This window comes from Chironomus tepperi, unplaced genomic scaffold (genome assembly GCF_022539635.2).
Source record: "Chironomus tepperi strain 1889 unplaced genomic scaffold, CSIRO-AGI_Ctep_v1 contig_85, whole genome shotgun sequence".
In the NCBI taxonomy this organism is placed as follows: domain Eukaryota; kingdom Metazoa; phylum Arthropoda; class Insecta; order Diptera; family Chironomidae; genus Chironomus; species Chironomus tepperi.
The window spans coordinates 5691169-5713251 of record NW_027226207.1 but is presented as its reverse complement, the minus strand read 5'-3'; the positions used below and the strand labels follow the sequence as shown (position 1 = coordinate 5713251).

General features: G+C 29.1%; 1 protein-coding gene across 2 annotated transcripts in view; it reads left to right on the top strand.

Annotated features, from left to right (window-relative positions):
* LOC139086188 (zinc finger protein castor homolog 1-like) overlaps nt 1–22083 on the top strand; it is a 61122-nt gene that overhangs the window by 4204 nt on the left and 34835 nt on the right. For both annotated transcript variants that reach the window (XM_070634557.1, XM_070634555.1), the window contains exon 2: nt 14389–14465. In XM_070634557.1, coding sequence (XP_070490658.1) covers nt 14450–14465 — 16 coding nt within the window. In that variant the 5' untranslated portion in view covers nt 14389–14449. The remainder of the gene's footprint in view (nt 1–14388; nt 14466–22083) is intronic.

Below are 22083 nucleotides of genomic sequence, written 5' to 3'. Positions count from 1 at the left end.
TTTTCAAAACTAACGATTTTCAAAAATTCAAAAATTAACGGTATTCAAAATTTTGAAAAGGTTTGAAAATTCAAAATTACAACGTCTATTCAAATCAGCAAAATTGTCAAATGCTTACTAAAATTCAAAATTTTAATTTAATTGACAAATTCCAAAACTTAACGAATTTCAAAAATTCAAAATTTCAACGGTTTTCAAAAATTCAAAAATTGTCAGATTTGCAATTAAGATTGCAAAATTTTGCGTAAAATCATAAATTAATTCAATAAGCTTAAACAATTTAATAACAATAGATTCTAATTGCAAAATATTAAACCCAAACAATATCCACTTCATCCCTCAAGCCACCCAGCACAACACAGCATACATATTAAATAACACCACTTCAACATGTAAAAAAGTGCGTTCAAATTCTTTCACTTCCGTGCATAATTTTTTTTGCGCTACTCAAATCAAATTCAATTTCTTTATTACGTGTTACAGTTATGCCTCTTGTTCCTCATTATAATGGTCAGCTGTCAGTGCTATTGAACCAGTTTAACTCGTTTAAGGATTTTCCATTTCTACGAAATGATTTTGGCAGGGCAATTTTGCAACCCTCAAAAAAAGTATAGTAATTGATGATGAACACCATCGTCATTATCTACCCACCCTTGTTCCATTTCGGCTATTTTTTTTTTAGAAAAATTTTGAAAACTTTTTCAAGCGAAAATTAAAAATTTTTAAAAATTATGAAGCAGTTAAGTCAGATGTTTCCATCCAAATGGGTTAAAAAAGAATCTTTATTGCCTGCATGAAGTCTCGACCTTTTTGGCAATTGGTAAAAATAAATAAAATCATCTCCTGTAACGGCAGTTGCCAATTTATTGTTTAAAATTTAAGGACATTTTTTTAATGTTGCAAAAAAATGAGAACTGCAAATAAAAAAAGGGTTTTTTGTGTGCTAGTTCTGATTTATTTCTTCTTCACATCCATGACACAACAGAAATAAAATAATTTGCATAATTCTCCTAGGTATGAAATGCATCTGCGTATTTTCAAGCTCAAAATTCCTTTTCATCTTGAAAAAATTTAAAAAATTACATAAAATGCTTAAAAAAGGCCATAAATCTCAAAAATATATAGGGATAGTAGAAATATAAAAAACGGAAATGAAATAAGAGGTAAATTATGCAAATTAAGAAACGGTCTCGAGACTTGCGATGTGCAAATATATGCTAAACTATTGATGCATAAAAAGTTTATAAGTTTAATCAATTATCAAATGAATTTTTTATGATTATTTTGCAGATGAGAAGCATATCGACATAAAGCATCATTTGCTCACTTTTGTGTTTGCTTCCTTTGTTATGCTAATTTTTCTTTAAATTTCGCATAGCGGAAGGATTTATTGATGATAGTTTTTGGTTGATTTGATATAGGATTTGTCATTTATCATGGTGTCGAAGGTTTGATTGGGGTTGTTCTTTAGATTGAAGGGTTGTGTTGACATTTTGCTGGATTTATGCTGAATTTTTATGATTTTAGAGGAATTGCTGGCACTTTTGTCATTTTAGAAACTCATTCGTTCTTGAATATTCAACAGATTTGAGTAAACAGCCAAAAATGTTAAAGAATTCCATTCTGGATATAGAGAATGACTCTTGGCACTCAAATTCTATTTGATCTCCTTATAACTATCCTAATTGTTAAGTTAAAAAGTCTAAAGTAGCTCCAGAATACTTAAATTTGTCAATAATTCAGCAAATGTTCGATCATGTCTGCTGTGTCGGTCCAAACTAAAATTTGGAATAATAAGCACGTTATGGCTGAATCTGGAAGTGCAAATCTGTGGCTCATATGATCAAACTATCCCTAACAGGCAAAGAATATTGTACAATTCAATCAATACTGTTTCTAACAATGGTATCTTTGCCTGTTAGGGTTTCGTCCCTATAAGGTCGCGTATAAAGCTTACAAAGTACATTAAAACTGTCCTGTTCCAGCAATTGAAGCTCAAACCAGATCAACAGTCCGAATTTCATGCTATTCTAAAGAAATCAGTTCAATTCCCAATCAACTCAGATCTACAAATTACTCTTAAGATCACTAATCTTTGTCAAATAAGTCCCCTAACTCCTCACTTCCTTGCATTCTCCCAAACTCCCATCAAACAAGCTCCAATTCATCTTCAAAAAACCACAAACAATCTCCAATTCATTCCTCTAAACATTCGCAAATTTCTCAAAAAATTTCTCACCCTAAAACCTCAACACATTGCAGACATCATAAGCATCGCAAGAATAGCATAAATGTTAAAGAACCCCGAGCACGAAACAAGCATTGAATATGTTGAATATGAATACATAAAATAAAAGAGAGTGGAAAAAAAAATGAAAAGGCAGTAAGTAGTTTGGTAGAAGCAGTAAAAGAAATAATAATAAGTACAATAAGAGGAAGAAGAAGGAACAAATCTGTTAAAAGGAGGTGTTAATTACATTTACTGAACAGGTCTCGACATAATGCTTTTGTGTTCATTGCCCATTTTCAATTTTTTTTTCATACATTTTCTGCTTCTTTGCTCTCTGTTCTGTGTTAAGCGATATGCGGATTTAATGTTGAATTGTGTGTACAATACCGTCTGATAGATTGAATGAGTAAAGTACGACTGAATAAGAAAAGAAAATTAATTGATGCGTCTTTTCTATTCTATTCCGTTCTGTTCTTTGCGAAAAGATTCAAGTGTCTCTTTGATGTCATCGTTTGATGATATTTGAAAATGTTTGATTGGTTTTTATAAACATCATTGATTTGGTGAATGATCAATAGAATTAGATATGAATAAGTGTCCTTAATGAGCACTGGATGTTGTAAAGTTGTTGATTTTGGATGATTTTGATGAATTTTAGGCAATTTTCTGAAAATATTGAATAAAATCAATGAATTTGAATGTTTTCTCACCTTTTGATCCTTTATTGGCTTTTATATATCAGCAATGAACTGTTTAAACACTGAATTCCAATCTATTTCAATAATTTTATCTCAAAACTGATTTGTAAACAACAAAAAATCAAATTTGAACTAAAAAGCTTCAAATTGTAAAAGGTCGTTAACATTTGAATTCTAAATTTCCGTTAAACTCAAAATTGATTGTTTTTACACAATTTTACAACTTTTTCAATGCCAACTAATTTGAAATTTTGCAAAATATTTTAGAATTGATTGTTTTAGCACAGAAAAAAACATATAATCCACAAACTAAATCCAATTTGTGCACAAATCATAACTTCCTGCCCCAGAAAACTCTTCATTCCTCTCCCAACATAAAAACATACCATTCCCAAACTACCTAATCAATCCATATCCATAAAATATTGAAAAACACACACAAAAAAAAACCCCTTACAGAACTAATTCCAATTTAAGGCACCGAATAAAAAATTATTCATCAATAAATTTACAAGAACCAAGCTCTCAATACAACATTATGATTTATATTGTGATCTCGAATGGAACATAAACAGCAGATTGTAATCATAAAAAATCATATTTTTTCCATTCTTGCAAAAAATTTTCATTCCCATTTTTATTTTTTGCATAAAAATAAGCCACAAGAACCAAAAACGGAGACAAGAAGAAAAAGGCAAATAAATGGAATGAAATTAAAGTACATGGATATTGGATATTGGGATTGTGTATATGCATAAAAATAATAAAATTTCTGTTAAGATTCGATGTGATTTTGATAAATTTTCTGTTTCCACAAATTTTCATGTATTTGTAAAAGGAGAAGCCAAGACGAGGAATATAAATATTTGTTAAAAGCTCGAGAGAGACCTCGCAGGTCTCAATATCAACCCACACACGCATTTTTCTGCTGCCACAATCCATAATAATAATTTTTTTTTACCTCAATTCTTAGCCGCTTTGCTTTCTTTATCATCTGAGGCATATGCATAATTTCTTGGGTGTACTAAGTGTGGCATGGGGTGGTGGCAGGGTGTGACACTATGTCTCGACTGGGTTTCCAATTGTGATCTGGCTGCAAATGATTTGAATACAACTTTCTATGATCATTAAGCAATTTAAGCTTCATCATCAGAGTTTTAGCTTGCATCAGCCAAAAAATGCGCTTTAGTCACCAACTACACGTGACTTTCTTACTTGTTATCTTTGATTTTTTTAAGCTCATGGTATTTTTGCGACAACCTTTAGTTCAGATATGTCTTCCAGGAACTCAAAAGACTAAATCCTTAAGGTTTCTGCCTAAAACCAACAGAAAATGCGCTTTAGCCACCCACCCAGGTCTTCCTTACTTATCAACTTTACTTTTTTCGCAAAAAGTAAAAAACAATAAAAAGCAGATCGAACAGAAATTATTCCATTTCATATACAGAATTTATTCTTATGTTTCTTTTCGCTCTTTCTCCTCTTAGCAGATAAGGAATTATGAGATAAATATGCAAGAAAAAAAAAAGTATATATAAAAGCTGAAAAATGATTTCTCGATTCTTTTATCATCATTTTTATGTTTCTTTGCTTTTTACTCTCTTACTCGGTCGATTCTGTTTGTTGAATGGAAGAAGGAGGTAAAAAATTGTAAAAGGAAGAAGAGCAAATTTCTTTGCATAAAATAATGAATAGATGGGGTATTAAATGATGATGATGATGATGATGATGATTGTTTATATGAAGATATGAAAATGGATTATAATGTGAGACTTGAAAGGAATATTGAAAGGAATTGCAAGCTATTATGGCTTAAAATGGAATTCCTGAGGGCAAAATGATTAAGGAATTGATTGGAAAATGTAGAGGAGAATTTAACGGTTTTCAAAAAATTTGAATTTGAATTTTTCAACGATTTTCAAAATTTTTTGAATTTTTTAACGGTTTATAAATTTAAAATTATTTAGCATGCTTTGAAATTTTGTATTTTTCAACGGATTTCAAAAATTTAATTTTTTTAATAATTGCATAGTTTTGAATTTCCAACGGTTTTCAAAAGTTTGAAATTTCAACAATTTTTACGAAATTTGAATTTTTTTACAATTTTTACAAATTTTAACGGCTTTCAGAATTTTGAAAGTTGAAATGTAATCGCTTGTAGTTGTAGTAATTGCAGAATTTGAATTTCAAAAGTTCGTTAAACAAAAATTCATCAAAAAACTTAAAATTCAAACAAAAACTCTCAACAAAATCAAAGTTATGCAATAAATGCCTTAAATATTTCAAATTTCTCACTCAACAGCTCATAAATAAGCATTACCCTTCAAAAAAAAAATTACAAAAGTCCTCGTGTTATATTGATCGAGGGACTTAAGCGCATTTTTGTACCAGCGATCAGTAATTGATTAATAGGACACTTCCAGACCTAAAAAACGAGATCCAGTAGGATCCAGATCACTTTCAAACCTTAAAACCAAGATTCAGTAAGATCCAGGTCACTTCCAGACTTAAAAACCCAGATCCAGTAAGATCCAGGTCACTTTCAAGCCCTAAAAACCAAGATCCAGTAAGTTCCAAGTCACCATACTAGAAATTTATGAAATTCATCATTTAACGGATTTTCATAATTCAAACCTCATAACGGTCAAAAAAAAATTCAAACATTGTTCAGTAAACACTGTAAAAACATCGACAAACATTGAAAAACACTGTAAAACAATGAAAAAACGTGTTGTTGTTTTTGTTGTTGTTGTTATGAAAATGAAAAATTGTTAATTATAGTATTTATGCGTTGATTTGAAACTTTTAAATGGCCGGCGCCGCAATAACTTTATGGAACTGATCTTTTAAAACAATTCCGAGCTCTCTACGATGTCTAGATAAAAAGTTTTTAACGTCAGCCGAACGCCCGAACGACCGAACAAAGTGATTTATTAAGCTACCTTTTTGAAAAAAATTTCAAAAATGCGCTAAAAAGTCAGTCTTTACACCTCCGCATGTTACTAAACCGAAACCTTCACAAACTAACTCCAATAAATTCCATGAAAATAGCTTAAAAAAATTCATCAAAATATGCTGCAAAAATTATTTATTCAAAATCCACGTGTTACTATGCATGTGCATGTGATTATGATATCCAATAATGAGTCACGAATGATTTTTTTGAAGTAAACCTTCAATCACACGAGAAATAAAGTCGAAAATATTTGGCGAGCTTAAAACAATCTTCTCGTGTACGAGTCAGCATATGTGCATTGTCACCGCATTGCTAATGCACTCAACAATGTGCTCTGAAAATAGATATAGACTTATATTCAAATAAGCTATGAAATTTATTGTAAATTATTCAAAAATGTCCATAAAAAAAAATTGTCTCACATATTTAGTATGTAGATATGACTACATATATTGAAATTGTTTAGTAAAAAAAAGATGTGTGTATAAACTCATTGAAATATATTAAAATTATTGTTATTGTTATTATTGAGTGGTGGAATTAAGTAAATTATTTTGTTGTTTTCGATGTACATGCTTTCGTATGACACAAAATATGAATTTTTTATGGAAAAAAAAAATCTACACACATTATACACACCCATCGACTATACTGTAAGTAAGGGAGTCATTGAGTAATGTTCATTGAGGGTACGCACTTGTGGATTGTTGATTGGCAGTTTATTTGGTTGACTGAGAAAGAAAAGAAACGTAATTTAAAACTTTAACGGTTTTTTTAAATTCAAATTTTCATGAAACTTTGAGAAAATTCAATGATTCGTTGAACAATTCTAAAATATTCAAAATTCCAAATTTTAGAACACATTGAAAATTCCAAATTTTAGAACACATTAAAAAATTCAAAATTTTGAAAATCGTTGAAAAGTTCAAAATTTGACACCCTTTGAAAATTTAAAAATCCTTCAAAATTCAAAATTTTTGAAAACCGTTGGAAATTATAAATTTTGAAAGTCCTAAAAAGTTTGAAATTTTGAAATCCATTGAAAAACTCAAATTTTTGACAATTATTAAAAAATTCAAATTTTTGAAAACCGTTAAAAATTCAAAATTTTAAAATTTTTTAAAAAATTTAAAATATTGAAAAGCATCGAAAAGTTCAAAATTTTGAAATCAGTTGAAAAATTCAAATCTTTGAAATTTATTGAAAATTTCAAAATTTTAAAACTGTAAATAAAATTCAAATTTTTGAAAACCGTTAAAAATTCAAATTTGTAAATTCCGTTAAATACAGACCCAAATATCTCATTAAATTCCACATAAAATCTCAAATACCTTTGACAAACCATCAAACTACTTCACACGCGCACATCCAAAATGCAGCTCCAACTAAATAAAAACGTTCAATAAGTGATATAAAGTAAAGTGTCTTTTTTGTCATCCATAAAATATATAACTCAATATCTCTCACAATCTCATTGAATTTTTATGCATTTAATGTTTATTTTATGATTCTAAATTGCTATGATTAACATCACATCACATCATATAATACATATGGACTTACAATGTATTGAGTGGAGAGAACAAAGTGTGGCATAAAATTGATGGACATTTTTATCACTAAAGGAAAGCAACAAAAAAAAAGCAGCAAATAAATTATTTTTTGATTGACGATGATAAAATTTATGAGTTTAGATGAGATTTTCAGCATAAGAATTGCTTCTGTCTGGTGACGGACAAACAAAACGAAAATGGATGTAAAGACACAGATTCTGAATAATTCATCATGTGAACAAACTTTTGTGGATGATATTCATGATAAATGTCTTGCATGAGGCGAATTGAGACAAAAAGAGATGAAAAATTACTTACTGATGAGCATAAAGTAATAAAGATTTTAATGTGATCAATTATTACTTTAGTATATGATCTTGATGTCAGTGATAAAGTGAAGGCGATTGAGAACTTGTTGAACACACAAAAATTGGGGCAGTGTCATTAAGGTTTATTGGGCAGTTTTGGTCATTATTTTACATTATATTATGGGTTGTTTTGGATTTTTGAGGTTATTTCTGAGCTACATGACCTAGGACGGTGATGAAGGGTTGTCAGGTTGATGTAGGGACAGAGGAGCTCTTACAAACTGTGTGACAGGATCAGGAAGATGCATGTCTTCCTTTAGATGACGCTTGAAACTGGCCCGAGCGCCAAAATGCGGCAAATTTAATTTTCGCCATTAAACTGACCCAAAAACACTCAACAGGGTACTCACACCCCTTGCCATTAACACAGTGACCCATCAAAACCCAGACAACATCATTGTATTGCTCAAATGGCTCCTCTATGTCCAAATCTCCCCCAAAGTCCCCCCAAACCTTCACCTCCACCCCCAAAATTCAACCCTCAAACTCATCTCAAACCCCCAAAAAAAATTCTCAATTCATCAACAACTCAAATCAAAATTCTGAAAATTTTTCCCACATCGACATTGATTACGAGCTTGAGAAAAAAAAGCGACAATTGCACAACATCTCAATTCATTTTCAACGTTAAAAATCACCTTACAATGTGAAGCCAAAAAGCGAAAATCAAGTCAAGAATTTACGACAAATTTTTATTTTTAATCAATATGACTTCAATTGATTTCACCGCCAAAAGTAAACAGACTTTTTTGAGAAATAAAAAAAAGAAGTAAATAGCCACACAATGCAGTATTGGGAGGAGGAGTGAGTGGAAGTGATGTGGAGATTGGGGAGGTTGTGAGGGTTATTTGGTGGATAAGGTATTTGTAGGTTAGGATTATTAGAATTGGGGATTGAAATCTTAAAATACTTTAAAATCCAGACAATCTTGTCGAAAATTATCAGAAATGTACCCCGGGAACTCCCTACCCTGGGGTAAAAATTGCCTTTTTAAAGATTTTTTCCTGGTTTCTTAGGATTTGAACCTTAAATATTGGCAATTTTCATATAAAATGTCAGAGCCAACATTCATACTATAAGGAACTCCCTAACTTGCAAGCAACCACCTTATGAATCTACCACGTGGTCGACCACGTGTCCTACGAACCCAGAACCCCATTAACTCCTCCAATGTAAGACATAATCTCCAATTGACCCCCATAAAATTCAAAATATATTGATTCAATTTTTCCTTGAATGCTTTTTTGCTACACAAAAAAAGAATATCTTTCTCGTGCACCGATCGAGCAGCAACAAGAAACAAAAAAACTTTCTTTTGGCAAATGCCATTAAATTAAATAAAAAAAACATATATAATAAAAGTGCACTTAATTAGCCAGATTGATAAGGCATTTTAACATAAAAAGCCATGCCAAAAAGCATAAAATGCTAAATTTAAATTTCCCATTTCTCGATCCTCACAAAACTAAAGCTGACCAAATAATTTTACAATTTCTCATCACACAAGTGACTTTCAAATTGGCGTCTGTAAAAATAGTTTTAATTTTATTTGTACAATACAAACTCTCGCAACAAAAATATAGTGAATAATTTTATTTTTAAATTTGATGGTCTTTTCAAACTCAACTAAATAATTTATCGGCGATTTCTCGGGTTTGGCAAAACAAAAAAAACAAAATTACATTTTTACTTTTTTGTGCATTCTTGATTGTAGTTTATCGAATTTATCGGGCAGTGTGAGGTGGACTTTTGGTGATTTTAGTGGGAATTTTAATTATTTTCGTGTGAAAATTGAGACTTTTGTTGCATTTGTGGTGGAATTTATAATGTTTGGAGGACGATTTTCAGTATTTCATTGAGTTTTAACAATTTTACAATTAATAGAGCTTCAAATAATTTGTCATTGTATAGAAAAGTAAGTTTTAAAGTCAATTGTAGCTAATTTTCAATTATTTATGAATTTAATAATGTTTAACGGTCGATTTAAATTCGAATTTTACAAATAACTTTGCAACGGATAGTTGAGATTTGAAATTTTTTCATTTAAAACAGTTAAAGTTCAAAATGTTGACATTTTAGTTCAAATTTTGAACCTTCAAATGCTTTTTAAAATTCAAAAATTTCATAACGATCAAATTATGTTCAAAACGGACGAATTGAATTCAAATTTTTCAAAATTATCAAACTGTCAAAAGAATTTTCAAATCCCAAAAAACCGTTAGAAAATTCAAAATACTCTTAATTCGCATTAAACAGCAGCAAATGCCAAATCCATCCATAAAACCTCAAATAATCAACACATTCCACATCTACTTAACTCTCCATTACCACCAGCCAACCTTAATTGTTCACAACTTGCCAACTAATTAAACTCATGTAGACACGCTGTAAGGAAGCACGCTTCTACACTCATTAAGACAAATTTTTGGTTCCTCCAAAATTACTCACGATTATGTCAACAACACAAGAAGTAAAACACCTGATAAGTCACAGTAATCGTCCATAAATTTCCCTCATTCCCTAATATCCAATAAATTAAAGTAGCTTCCGTACGAAACGCCACATGAGAACGCATTCTAAATTCTGTCACTCATTCATTCCACTTTAACTCATTTAACGAGCATGTTTCGGCGTAACGAAATGAACAAAAAAAAATATAAAGGCATAAAGAACATGAGTAAATACACATAGAGGAACAAAAAAAAAAGCAACATAAAAAGAACCTCCAAAGAATGATCTTGTAGCCGTCTCAAAATGTCACAGAAAACAATATTATGTACATTATATTGCAATTCTCTCCGTCTTCATTCTCTTCTTCTTTGCCGCGCTTTGTGCGCGCGTTTGGCACACAAAAAAAATAAAGAGTCTATCTCAATCGTATCGACTGCAGAAAAAATTTATATTCCTTTTGCAATTTTAATTGTAAACATAGATTTTTATCAAAATCGATTTATACTTTCATACATGTATGTTATACTTGTGTAGCGCAAAACCGCCGGAATGATGTAAAAGTTTTTTAAAATTTATAATATAATTAAATTGAAATTAAAATTAATATCAATAAATTTTCATTTTCTCCGTTTCGAATAATTTTTGCTGTTTGTTGGATGGCAAGTTGGAAAGGCATTGTTGGACGTAGAACTGAATAGCTTATTGGAATAAAATTTTGTTTTAAACTTTTTGACTTTTTCCAATTATTTTAATTTAACGGTTATTTAAAATTTGAAACTTTTGCGATTTTTAGGAATTTGCAGATTTAACGACTTTCAAAAGAAATTTTTTAGGTTTTCAAAAAATTGCAGGTTTAACGGTTTTCAAAAATTTGAAACTAACGATTTTCAAAATTTTGAAACATTTTCAATCGTTCAAATTCAGAATATTTAACGAAATTTTAAATTTTAAAATATTCACAACCATCCAAATTTTAAAAGGTCCGAAAATCGTTAAGGTTTTAAAAAAATTCAACGATTTTCAAAAATTTAAAAGTTAATTAGTCTTCCAAAATTTTGAAAATTTTAACGGTTGCCAAAAGTTTGAAAAAATATACATAAATATGAATTTTTGGCGGTTTTCAAAATTATAAGTCGTCTAAAATTCAACCGTTTTCAAAAATTTGAAGGGTATATGGTCGTCAAAATTTTTGAAAATATAACGGTTTTCTAAAATTTGAAAGAATAACGAAAATTTGAATTTTTGATGGTTTTCAAAATTTTACAAGTTGCTAAAAGCTTGAATATCTTTCAAGATTTTCAAAATTTGAAAATTACATCGATCATCAAAAATTATCAATTTTTAACGGTTTTCAAAAATTCAAAAGCCTTTTCAATTTTATACTTAAGTATGCAAACAAAAACCAGATCAATCATAAATTATCCACAAGCCTAGCACTAATCAATCAAATTAATTCTTCTTATCTCCATCCACAATGCACAACATTCAACTTAATCATTAGTTAGGTTAGGTTAGCCATTAACTTAACCTCAAAAAAATTAAACAGTAGCTCATATTGACCTGTCATCTAGAAATTGCATTAAAAAAACATGCTAAAGTAGAAAGTCCCCAAGATATATAAAAAGAAGAAGGCAAGAGAGTTCCTTGTTATTGAAATTATTTGTTCATATTGTCACATTATCTTGATGATTATATAAGATAAAGTGGTCAATTAATGCATTCTAATTATATAACATGGCAATTCTCTTTCCACATCCATCCGTTAATAAAGTATTGAAAAGCATAAAGTCATAGTCATCATCTACTTATTTACTAAGTAATTCTCTGTCTGATTCTATTGGAGATTTTTTTTCTTTAATATGCGCGGCATAACTGGTACTTTGATCTCATCAATAGACGATTGCTGATGTTACCTTTTCATACTTATTTTTTTTACTACTACTAAATAATCGAGATGTGAGGGCCATTGCCAATGGAATATATACTTACTTACTTACTTACTTGCTGGATACACAGTGGTTAATGCATATAAAATGTAGAAAAATTGATGGCATAAGAAAAGAAACAGAAAGAAAAATTGCATTTTATATTGGATGCAAAAAATAAATTGTGAAAAAATGTAAAATACAATTTAATTTGTTTTCTCTCATCGGGAATGGGGTACACAAAAAAAGCTTGTAAGTGAGTTGGTGGCTGCAGTGTGATTATGAGATGGATTTGGCGCATTTTTTGAGGATTTCAATATTCCAATATGAGAATTCAAATTTAACGGTTTTTAAATTTTTGAAAATTTGGGTTTTCAAACTATGAACTTTTGAACTTAAATTCTTAACGAATTTTGCAAATTTGAAAATTGGAGGCATAAAATTATGAAAATTTTGAACTTAAACTTATAACGGATTTTAAAATTTTGAATAATCAAGGGCATCAAACTATGAAATTTTTTGAACTTAAATTCATGACGAATTTTGGAATTTTTAAAAAATCAGGGGCATCAAACTATGAAATTTTGAACTTTAATTCATAACGATTTTTAAATTTTGAATAATCAGGGGCATCAAACTATGAAATTTTTGAACTTGAATTCTTAACGGCTTTCAAAATTTTGAATAATCAGGGGCATCAAACTGAAATTTTGCTCAAAACTAATTTGAAAATTTCCAAAAATATTGATCATAGTTTCATATCCTTCAAAATCAAATTTTCTTTAAAAATTGCTGAAAACAAATTGAAACAAATTTTTAATCACAGTAGCCAGTCAAACCGACAATTTGTCAACAACAATCAATAAGAAAAAGTGCCCATCATGTAATCCTTGATTGTATAGTTAACTGAATCGAAATTAAAGGAAATTATCGTCGCAGATAAGCAGAAAATGAAGAAAAAAAAATTGAAGTAAGCGACCGATCGATCGACAACAAGTAAAAGAAGAAGAAGAGAATGAGAAGAAAAAAGATATTTAATCGATTTATAAATAAGCTAAATCTTCTACAACTTGTATCTTTATAATATAATTTTAATTAAATATCAAAATTGTTTATGAATCGATTAATTTTCCTCAATTCAGTTTATTTCTTTGGGTCTCTCTCTCATCTTGGCTTCGAGTAAAGCGAGAAAAGTCGACTATCTTGTAAAAATATTGAGTATAAGTATAAATTTTGCATTACTACGAGAGATCGAGGAGATTAAGGCATTGGACGTACTTACATCGACCAAAGGTTGATTGCTGCTTAATGATGACGATGTTATAATAAAGAAAAAAAAATCTCATTTGATGATTGATGAAAGAAATTGTCATCATAAATATTTAGTGACAGAGACTCGCGAGACTCTAAAACCATTGCCTTTTCATGCTATTTTAATTGCATTTTAAATGCTCTTTAGCGTTTATCGTATGCTACAAATCATATATCGAACTTTGGTCATTAAATGACACTCTAACTACCGCTGTTACTGTTATTCTGACTTCTTGCATGCAAGCATTGTACTATATGAGAATTTTTTTGGTTCCCACTTTCTTTAAGCAGTGATTTTTGTTGATTTATGTTTGTCTGTCTGTTCGTCTGTAAGATTATCATTTCATTTCTCTCTGAAATTGAGGATTTTTGATGAGATTTTTTGGTAAAGCAACGTGTGCCACTTTTTTTAAAAGGATTTGATAAAAATCTTTGTGATTCGTCACTTCCTCGGCTTATATTAGCCAAAAAACTTTTCGAAGTGGGTTACGTAAAACTTTTACGTACGTAAAATTACGTAAGCTTTAATTTTACGTTTTGTTCTTTTTTAAACTGTGTAAATGTGAAGATAACGTGGCAATTTAGAGGAGAGATGACATTAGGATGTTAGAGAGATGCTATATATGGATATAAATGCGCCTTAAGCGATCAAGCATGACAACATCTTTACTAATCATAAAATGAAATGAAGAATTTTTTTCTATACCTTTTTTTTAATGCTGACGCTTGCGATTCATTTAAGCCTTATTGCATATTCCATTTGACTTTAAGTGTTACTGCCATAGCGCGATGAAAAGGAATAACAGAAAACTGATTCGTTTTTGTTTCACCTTAAATTGCATTTGAAATTCATGCATTTTTTTCACCTCTTTCTTTTGCACTTATTTTTCTTACAGACTTCAGACACACCATTTCCCAAGACCCACGAGTTCGCGAGATGATTTTCACCATGAATGAATGATCGATCATTGCGGTAGGTAGAATTGATTACTTTGGCTTTATTGTCACATTTACTTTTCCTCACTGCAAAAAAAAAAAAACGAAAGAAAAATGAATAAGAATTGGATTTTTTTTTCACTTTAATTAAATTGATGAATAAATATTGTAAATTGTGTTCCAAATGATTTCTTTTTATGCAAAACTGATATTGATATTGTGAACATAAAATGAGAGACTTATTGGTTTTAAATTTTTACATTTTATGATGAGGAATTGAAGTTTTATTGGAATTGATGATCCGATTTCGAATTAATTTCAATTATTTTAAGGAAGTGGTGAAATTTATTGAATTTAAATGTTTAACGGTTAATTGGAATTTGAAATTTTGTTTCAATGTCGTTTTAACGGTTAAAATGAATTTGAATTTAAAGTTCAAAAAGAGTTCAAATCTTGAACTTGAAGGCTGAATTTGAATTTAACGGTTGAATTTTACTTGAATTTAAAGGTCAAAAGAGTTCAAAATTTGAACTTGAAGATTGAATTTGAATTTAACGATCAATTTTGGACTTCACTTTTTTAAAAAATTATCCTCGACAATATTCAAATCCCAAAAGTCCGTTAAGATCATTTTTCATGCAAAATGACTTAAAACTCAGTCAAAATCCAATTAATTCTTCCAGTTTCTTATGAAACAACAACAGCAAGCTACTCAGAACACACTAAAAAGACTGAACATTAATAATCCAAAATGAATAATTGCTGAAATGTTTCTTAATTTTCCACATTATTAAAAAATAATCCAAAATAAGTAATTTTAAGTCCAAAAAATTTTCTACACACTGCATATGGCAGATAATCCAGTATTTTAAGTCGTTTAATGGACATATCAACCTGAATATTTTTGTAAAATTGACTGTAAATAAAGTTGAATTATGGAATCGATTAAACACATGCGTTAAGTAGCTTTTAATCCTCACAATTCTTATTTAATTCTGCGCTAATATTTTTTTTGGCAAATTTATCTTGACATCTAAGGTCGCCGGTATCCTACAAAAGATATAAATCTTGAATTTTATATAACACATACTGGGAATCCAATACAAATGCTTAGTCAAACAAGTTATTCCATTAAATAAATTAAGTAAGCACTAAAAGTATCTTTTGATTTGTTTAAGTTTGTAAACACTAATTTATGTCCATTTTTGTATCTTTTTTTATGAATTTTAACAATTACATTCAGGTACGGAATACCTTAAAACATCGTGATTTTCATCTCTGACATTCAGATTCCATTTTATTGAATCTAATGATGATTAATTTTAGGTTTTGAGTGATTTTAGTTTTGAAGATTTGCAACACATTTAGGATAATGAGTCTCATGGTCGATTGACGTAGGAATTTAAATATTTTGGACATAATTTTTTTTGGTACTTTTATGTCATCTCGGGCATGTAAATCACTTTTGTTTGTCTGCCTTATATTGTAATAAATTGTTTTTTATGCTTTTGGAGCAGTTTTGAGTAGGTTAAGGGGATATTGAATGTGTATTGTCTATCTGTCTGTCTGTCTGTTTGTCTTTCTGTCAGTTTGTCTGTCCGTCTGTCTTAATGTCTTTCAGTCCACTAAAATAAAGCACTTTGAATCGTCAGTCCTGTTTTAGAACAAAATTAGCCTTTTCACGCTTTTGTTTTCAAAATTCAAATGACGGTTATTTTTCAAATTTATTTTGTCCGTTATTTTTCAAACTTATTTAGTCCATTATTTTTCAAATTTGTTTAGTCTGACTTTTCAAAAGATTTTCGTCAGTTATTTCCAAGTTGAAATTCAATTCAACTTTTCAAATTTTTATCGACCGTTAAATTGTCAGATTCCACATTTCTGAATATTCCCATCCTTTCTATACTCCAATGCGCTTCTATTAAGAAAATCTACCACATATCCGCAAGCAACATCATTTGTACCATGTGCCATTGTTGTCCATACCTCAAAAAGATATGACAAATAAATTTATTTTCTTCATCCAAAAAATAATAAAAAGGAGTTTGGAATAAAAAGAATCAACGACGACGTTTTTTTGTGTGTCGTTGAGGCACAGAAAACTCGTTATTATTAAATAAGATGTCTAATATTATAATAGTCTCAGCCAACAGCTCGAGATAAATTTTTTGGTGTCCAAATCTACACTACAACATTAATAATAATTTTTGCGCTGCTCACAAGTTTTTGTCCTCCATTATAAATTCTTTTTGGACTTTTTATTTCTGTCTCGTCAAATACAAAGTCTTTTTTTTGGGAGCATTCATAAAAGAAATCCGCAAAAAGTCGAGTTGATTCTTTTTTTTTCGACATCACAAAACAAGAAAAAACAATAAAAAAAAGTTTTGAGGAGGCAAAAATGAGCTAATAAAAAAGAGATGAATATAAACTCTTAATTAAAGAGTCAACTGTCATGCCCGTCAATTTGATTTCATTTATTATCGATGGAAGCGTGACGTTCACTGGAATCTTGTGTCTTGTGTTCCTCAAAAAAAAGGGGTTCAGAAGAATATTTGTGCTGGAATTGAATACGTTTTTTACGTATGAATTATAAAGATTGGACTAGAATTTAAGGTTCGTGGATCATGACGAATTAGATGTTGTTTTGTGTGAATTGAATTGGTATTTAAAGAGGCGGTCAAATTAGATCATTGGAACTAGTCTTTTGTTATTTGGAATTGATTTTTGAATTTTTTGCGTCATTTTCAAGTTTAAGTAGATTAATTTTGAATTTTTACATTTGAATCTTGCTTAAAAGATTCAAATTTTTGCTATAAAGATGCAAAATGCTATAAAGATGCAAACTTTTGCTATAAAAATCCAACCTCATGCTATAAAAATCCATCCTTTTTCTATAAACATGCAAATTTTTTCTATGAAGATGCAAAAAAGCTATAAAGAAGCAAACTTTATTTTCTAAAATTGGTTTTTTTGCTATAAAGATGCAAAATTTTACTTTAAAATTGGAAGTTTTTGTTATAAAAATGCAAACTGTTGCCATAAAAATGCAAATTTTTGCCATAAAGATGCTAAATTAAGCCATAAAAATATAAACTTTTGCCATAAAGTTGTGAACTTATGCTATATAAATTCAGGCTATTTTGCTATAAAGATGCAAACTTTTAGAATCTCAAATTTACAAATTTCGCATCAAAATCCTTAAAAATTTCTCAATTAATTTGCAACAAATCTGAATATTTCCTCATTGTTCAGCACAAATTCAAACAACTTCATACCTGAATTTTCGCATCATAAACTTCATTAGCTGTTTAAACCGAATATTAAGATGATTTCATAAATAACAAAAAAATTATATTCAATCATCCAGTCTCTTAGCAATTTTTTAAAAATTCATCAAATAATAATATTATTTTTTATTTTTTTCGGGCTGCTCACCTTACAAATAATCAAGAATTTGGAGGAGAGAGAAAAAAAAATTATTATTATTATTAATTTCTCATGTTCAATCAAACAAAAAAAAAATAAAAATTATTCAAGAGACCCGTGTGTGGAATTTAAGGAGATATAATAAATACATGAATATGACTGAACGAGAGTCTTTTGATGCCTGAATATGAACAAAAAAAAGTTGTTATACATTTTTTTTAATATTTTTTTTTTTTCTTCTTTTACGAATAACACAAAATTAATAACGATATTTCATTTGACGACTTAAAGATTGAAATAAGTTTTTTTTTTTGGTGTTCAACAAAACAACATTTCAATGTTACTCAGAAACAGAGGGAAAAAAATACTTTTTGGAATGAAGGAAAAGAGGTTTTTTTTGATTGATTATTTCTTATTTTATTTTATTTCAAATTTTTTTTTTTTGTACATTTTCATGTGCTTCACAAATCGACCCATACACACACATCACATCACATTTAAGTCTTAAAATTTGGTTGAAAAAATACCTGAAAATATATTTATATGAATATTAAATAGATGAAAGTCAATAACAAGAGTGCCTGTCACGGTAGTACTACTCGTGATCTTTCGCTAAATATGATTGAGCGTTAATTCAAATTGACTTTAATTTAATTCATTCAGCAACAAATGTGATTTTCTTTCGATTCTTTCGCTTTCTTTGTTGTATTTGTGTGAATATTAATTTATTTGGCTGATTAGATGGTTGATTTGGGTGGCTGGGTAAGTAATTAGGATGTTATTTTCATGATTTGTAAGGATTTAGGTTCTAAAATTGAAAATTGAATTTTAACGAACTTTTTGAATTTGAATTTTTCATGAAATTGTCAATTTTTCAAATTTGAATTTAAAAAGTACGTTAAAACTTGAATCGAAAAACTTCTTTTCAAATCTAATTTGAACTGAGAAATCTATCCAAAAATTTCAAATTTCAAAAATCCGTTATTTCAGAATTCGAACTTTCTCAACTCTAGAGCTCCTACACTCCAATATTCAGCAGCCAATTCCACATTTACAAATATTAGTAATTTTTCTATCAATGACTTTCCACTACTAATTCCCATTCTTTCTCCTTCTTCTATGTTTTCGCCAAAAAAAAGTACTTTGCATGATGAACAGCAACAAAAACAACGAAAATAAAGTATAAAAGAATTCTATCTCGCTGTTAAGTAGATACAATAATAATTTTTAAAGAGATTGATTTCGTGATATTTTCTTAAGGAGGGCTGAAGAGCCTCAAAACCAAGAATAATTTTTTACACAAAGTCATTCATTCTCTTGTGAGCTTAAATTCCTTCTTTAAATCCATTGAACGGGATGATGATGTCAAGGGAGAGTTACTCATTTTTAATTGAGTATTTTGGATACAAAGTATTTAATGACGTGAGCATCTTTGGAATAATGGAATGCAGTGTCTTTTGTAATGATTGAGAATATGGACTTCTGATGGGAATCGAACTCATGCATACACAAAATTAGGTTTGATTCTTAATTATTCGATCAAAGAATCCTTGATTTTGAATATGGCAGAATAGCCTATATTAGAAGGCCCACTGTGTAGGAATCGCGAAAAATCCGGTTCTAGACTGGCTTGACTCTTCCCTAAAGTCAGTTTTGATGAAATTTAGTTTCAATATGGAATTTGGTTGGAATCAAACCCCTACTTATTCAGGAAATTCAGTCTGTTTTCTAACCAATCGGTCCATAGATTCCGGTTCTAGACAGACTTGATTCCTGCATTGAGTCAAGTTCAATGATATTCAGCAGCTTCAGAATATTCTCACGATTCAACAGAATGTCCTCTTTTGGGAATCGAACCCAAGAATTATCTAAACATTCAGTCTTTTTCCTAACCTCTCGTCCACGGAGGCCTAGTTCCAGTACTAACAGAATCTCCTATATATAGCTCAGATACACATTCTCAATTTATTTATTTTATTATTTTTTTCATTAATGAGCCTATGGTAAGTGCTCAATTTACGCCTAAACCCGTCTCTGTTCTATTATTTATTATAACTTTTTTGTGTTCCTACTTAATGCTCACATGTACAATTGGTAATACAATATTTAGATGGAAAAAAATATATATATTTAAATCTAGTTTCGGCAACAAAAAAAAAATCTTAATATTTTGGAATTTGATGATTATTTCTGCTTGCGCTGTTGGATTTAAAACATTTTTTTACGTCGATTTTTCGACTCGTTGTTCATTTTTTGCTGATTCTTGTATGGGATAATACAAAAGATATATATTTATTTTTTTTGTAAGTTTTATTTAAAATTTGAATAATTTTTTTTTATTAACAGCGGCTTTCAATATTAATATTATTTAACTTTTGGACTTGGACGTTTGTTTGATGTATATACACAAAAAAAAAGATTTTTATTTTTTTGTCGTGTGTACAATTTAAGATTTTTTTTTTTTTGTGTTAAAGACTTTAGCTTCGCACCTCCCATTATTTTTTCTCGCTGTATATTCACCCGATGAATATTTTTTAATTCTGAATTAATTTGAAATTTATTTAAGTTTTTTTTGTCACTTTTTTTGTATGTAGATTGAAGCTGGTTGTGTATTCACATCACAATGTTGAAATTTTAATTGTGATTTTTTTTTTATATATTGCCATCTGACTCGACTCGGCTTCCTGCGACAAATAAGGGCAATAAAACTTGTTTTTGAAAGTTGTTAATTATTTAATTAACTTTATTGAAAGAAATCACGATTTTTTTTTTGTTCTGTGTGTTGAAACTAGGGACATTATTGCTTGCTCATTGTTACTTGTTGCTGTGCGAAGTGTGTGGTGCTGTTGTTTTATGGGAGGTAATGAAAATAACTGATTTATATAGAAATTGGCGGGAAAAATCTTAATTTTACAAAATTGGAAGGAATTTTGAACTTTTTGAAATTTTGAGAATTTTTTTGCAAGTTTAAATTTTTTTTATTTATTTCAAATAATAGAAACTTAAATTTGTACAAACATCCTTTAATGTTGAATTTTGAAAATTTGAAAATTTGAATTTTTTAATTTTTATATTTTAAATTTTTATAAATTTTCTAATATTTTAAATTTTTTAAATTTTTCTAATTTTTTAAATCTTTCAATTTTCGAAATTTGAATTTTTATGTTTTTATAATTTGGATTTTTATAAAATTTTGAATTTTTAAATTTTTGAAATTTGAATTTATAAACTTTTGAAATTTGAATTTTATTAATAATTTGAATTTTTAAATTTTTGAAATTTGATCTTTTTAAACTTTTGAAATTTGAATTTTTAATTTTTAAAATTTGAAATTTAGCAAATCTAACAAAATAGGAACTAAACAACTTTGTAACAATTAAGAATAAATACCAAATATTTATCACTTATTGCCCTATCATTAACCTCATTAATATGTAAATACCCAACAGCATTTGTTAAAACTCCCATTAGCATGATTGATTCCAATCATACCCCCAATAAATTATCAACACATTATAGAATAGAATTCAAGTAATTAAGAACCATGCGATAATTAAACCGTGTGAATATACCTCCAATGTCTTAAGACTTCCAACTCAATTCTCGTCTCTTTATATTTGACTATATATGATCAAGCACAAAACGTGTCTTTTGGAAATCCTCCATCAAAAAAATATCAATATGTAAATTAACTAAAATTGACTTTGGGCTGTAAAAAATGAGATAAAAAATAATACAAAATGGATATTCAGGCTATAAAACTAGTTTGTGTGATGGAAACAACAAAAAAAAAATTAGCAAATTAAAAATTTATAATTTGACGTCCAACAGAACATGGAATTTAAAAATTCTACTTAATATTCTTATACTTATGAATGTCAATTTTAGAGACAAAAAAAGAAATATTTTAGATCAAGTTCTTGTGACAAAAATATTAAGCTGATTCGACCACATATTTATTCTTTTTGGAATTCATCAAAAAATCATCAGAGCAGAATGAATAAAAGAAGGGAAAAATGTAATTTTTTAATTATCTCGTATGTTTTTGCACAGAATAAGAATCTGATCGCCAAAAGAAGGCACTCATACAGTCATATGTGTGCTGTTTATTCTGCATGTGCTTGCATGGAAAACTGGCAAAACGATATTGTGATTTCAATCAGAAACAATGTGCAAAATATGTATTGGAATTTGAACTTGTTTGGGGGTTGGAACTTGTGGCTTCATAT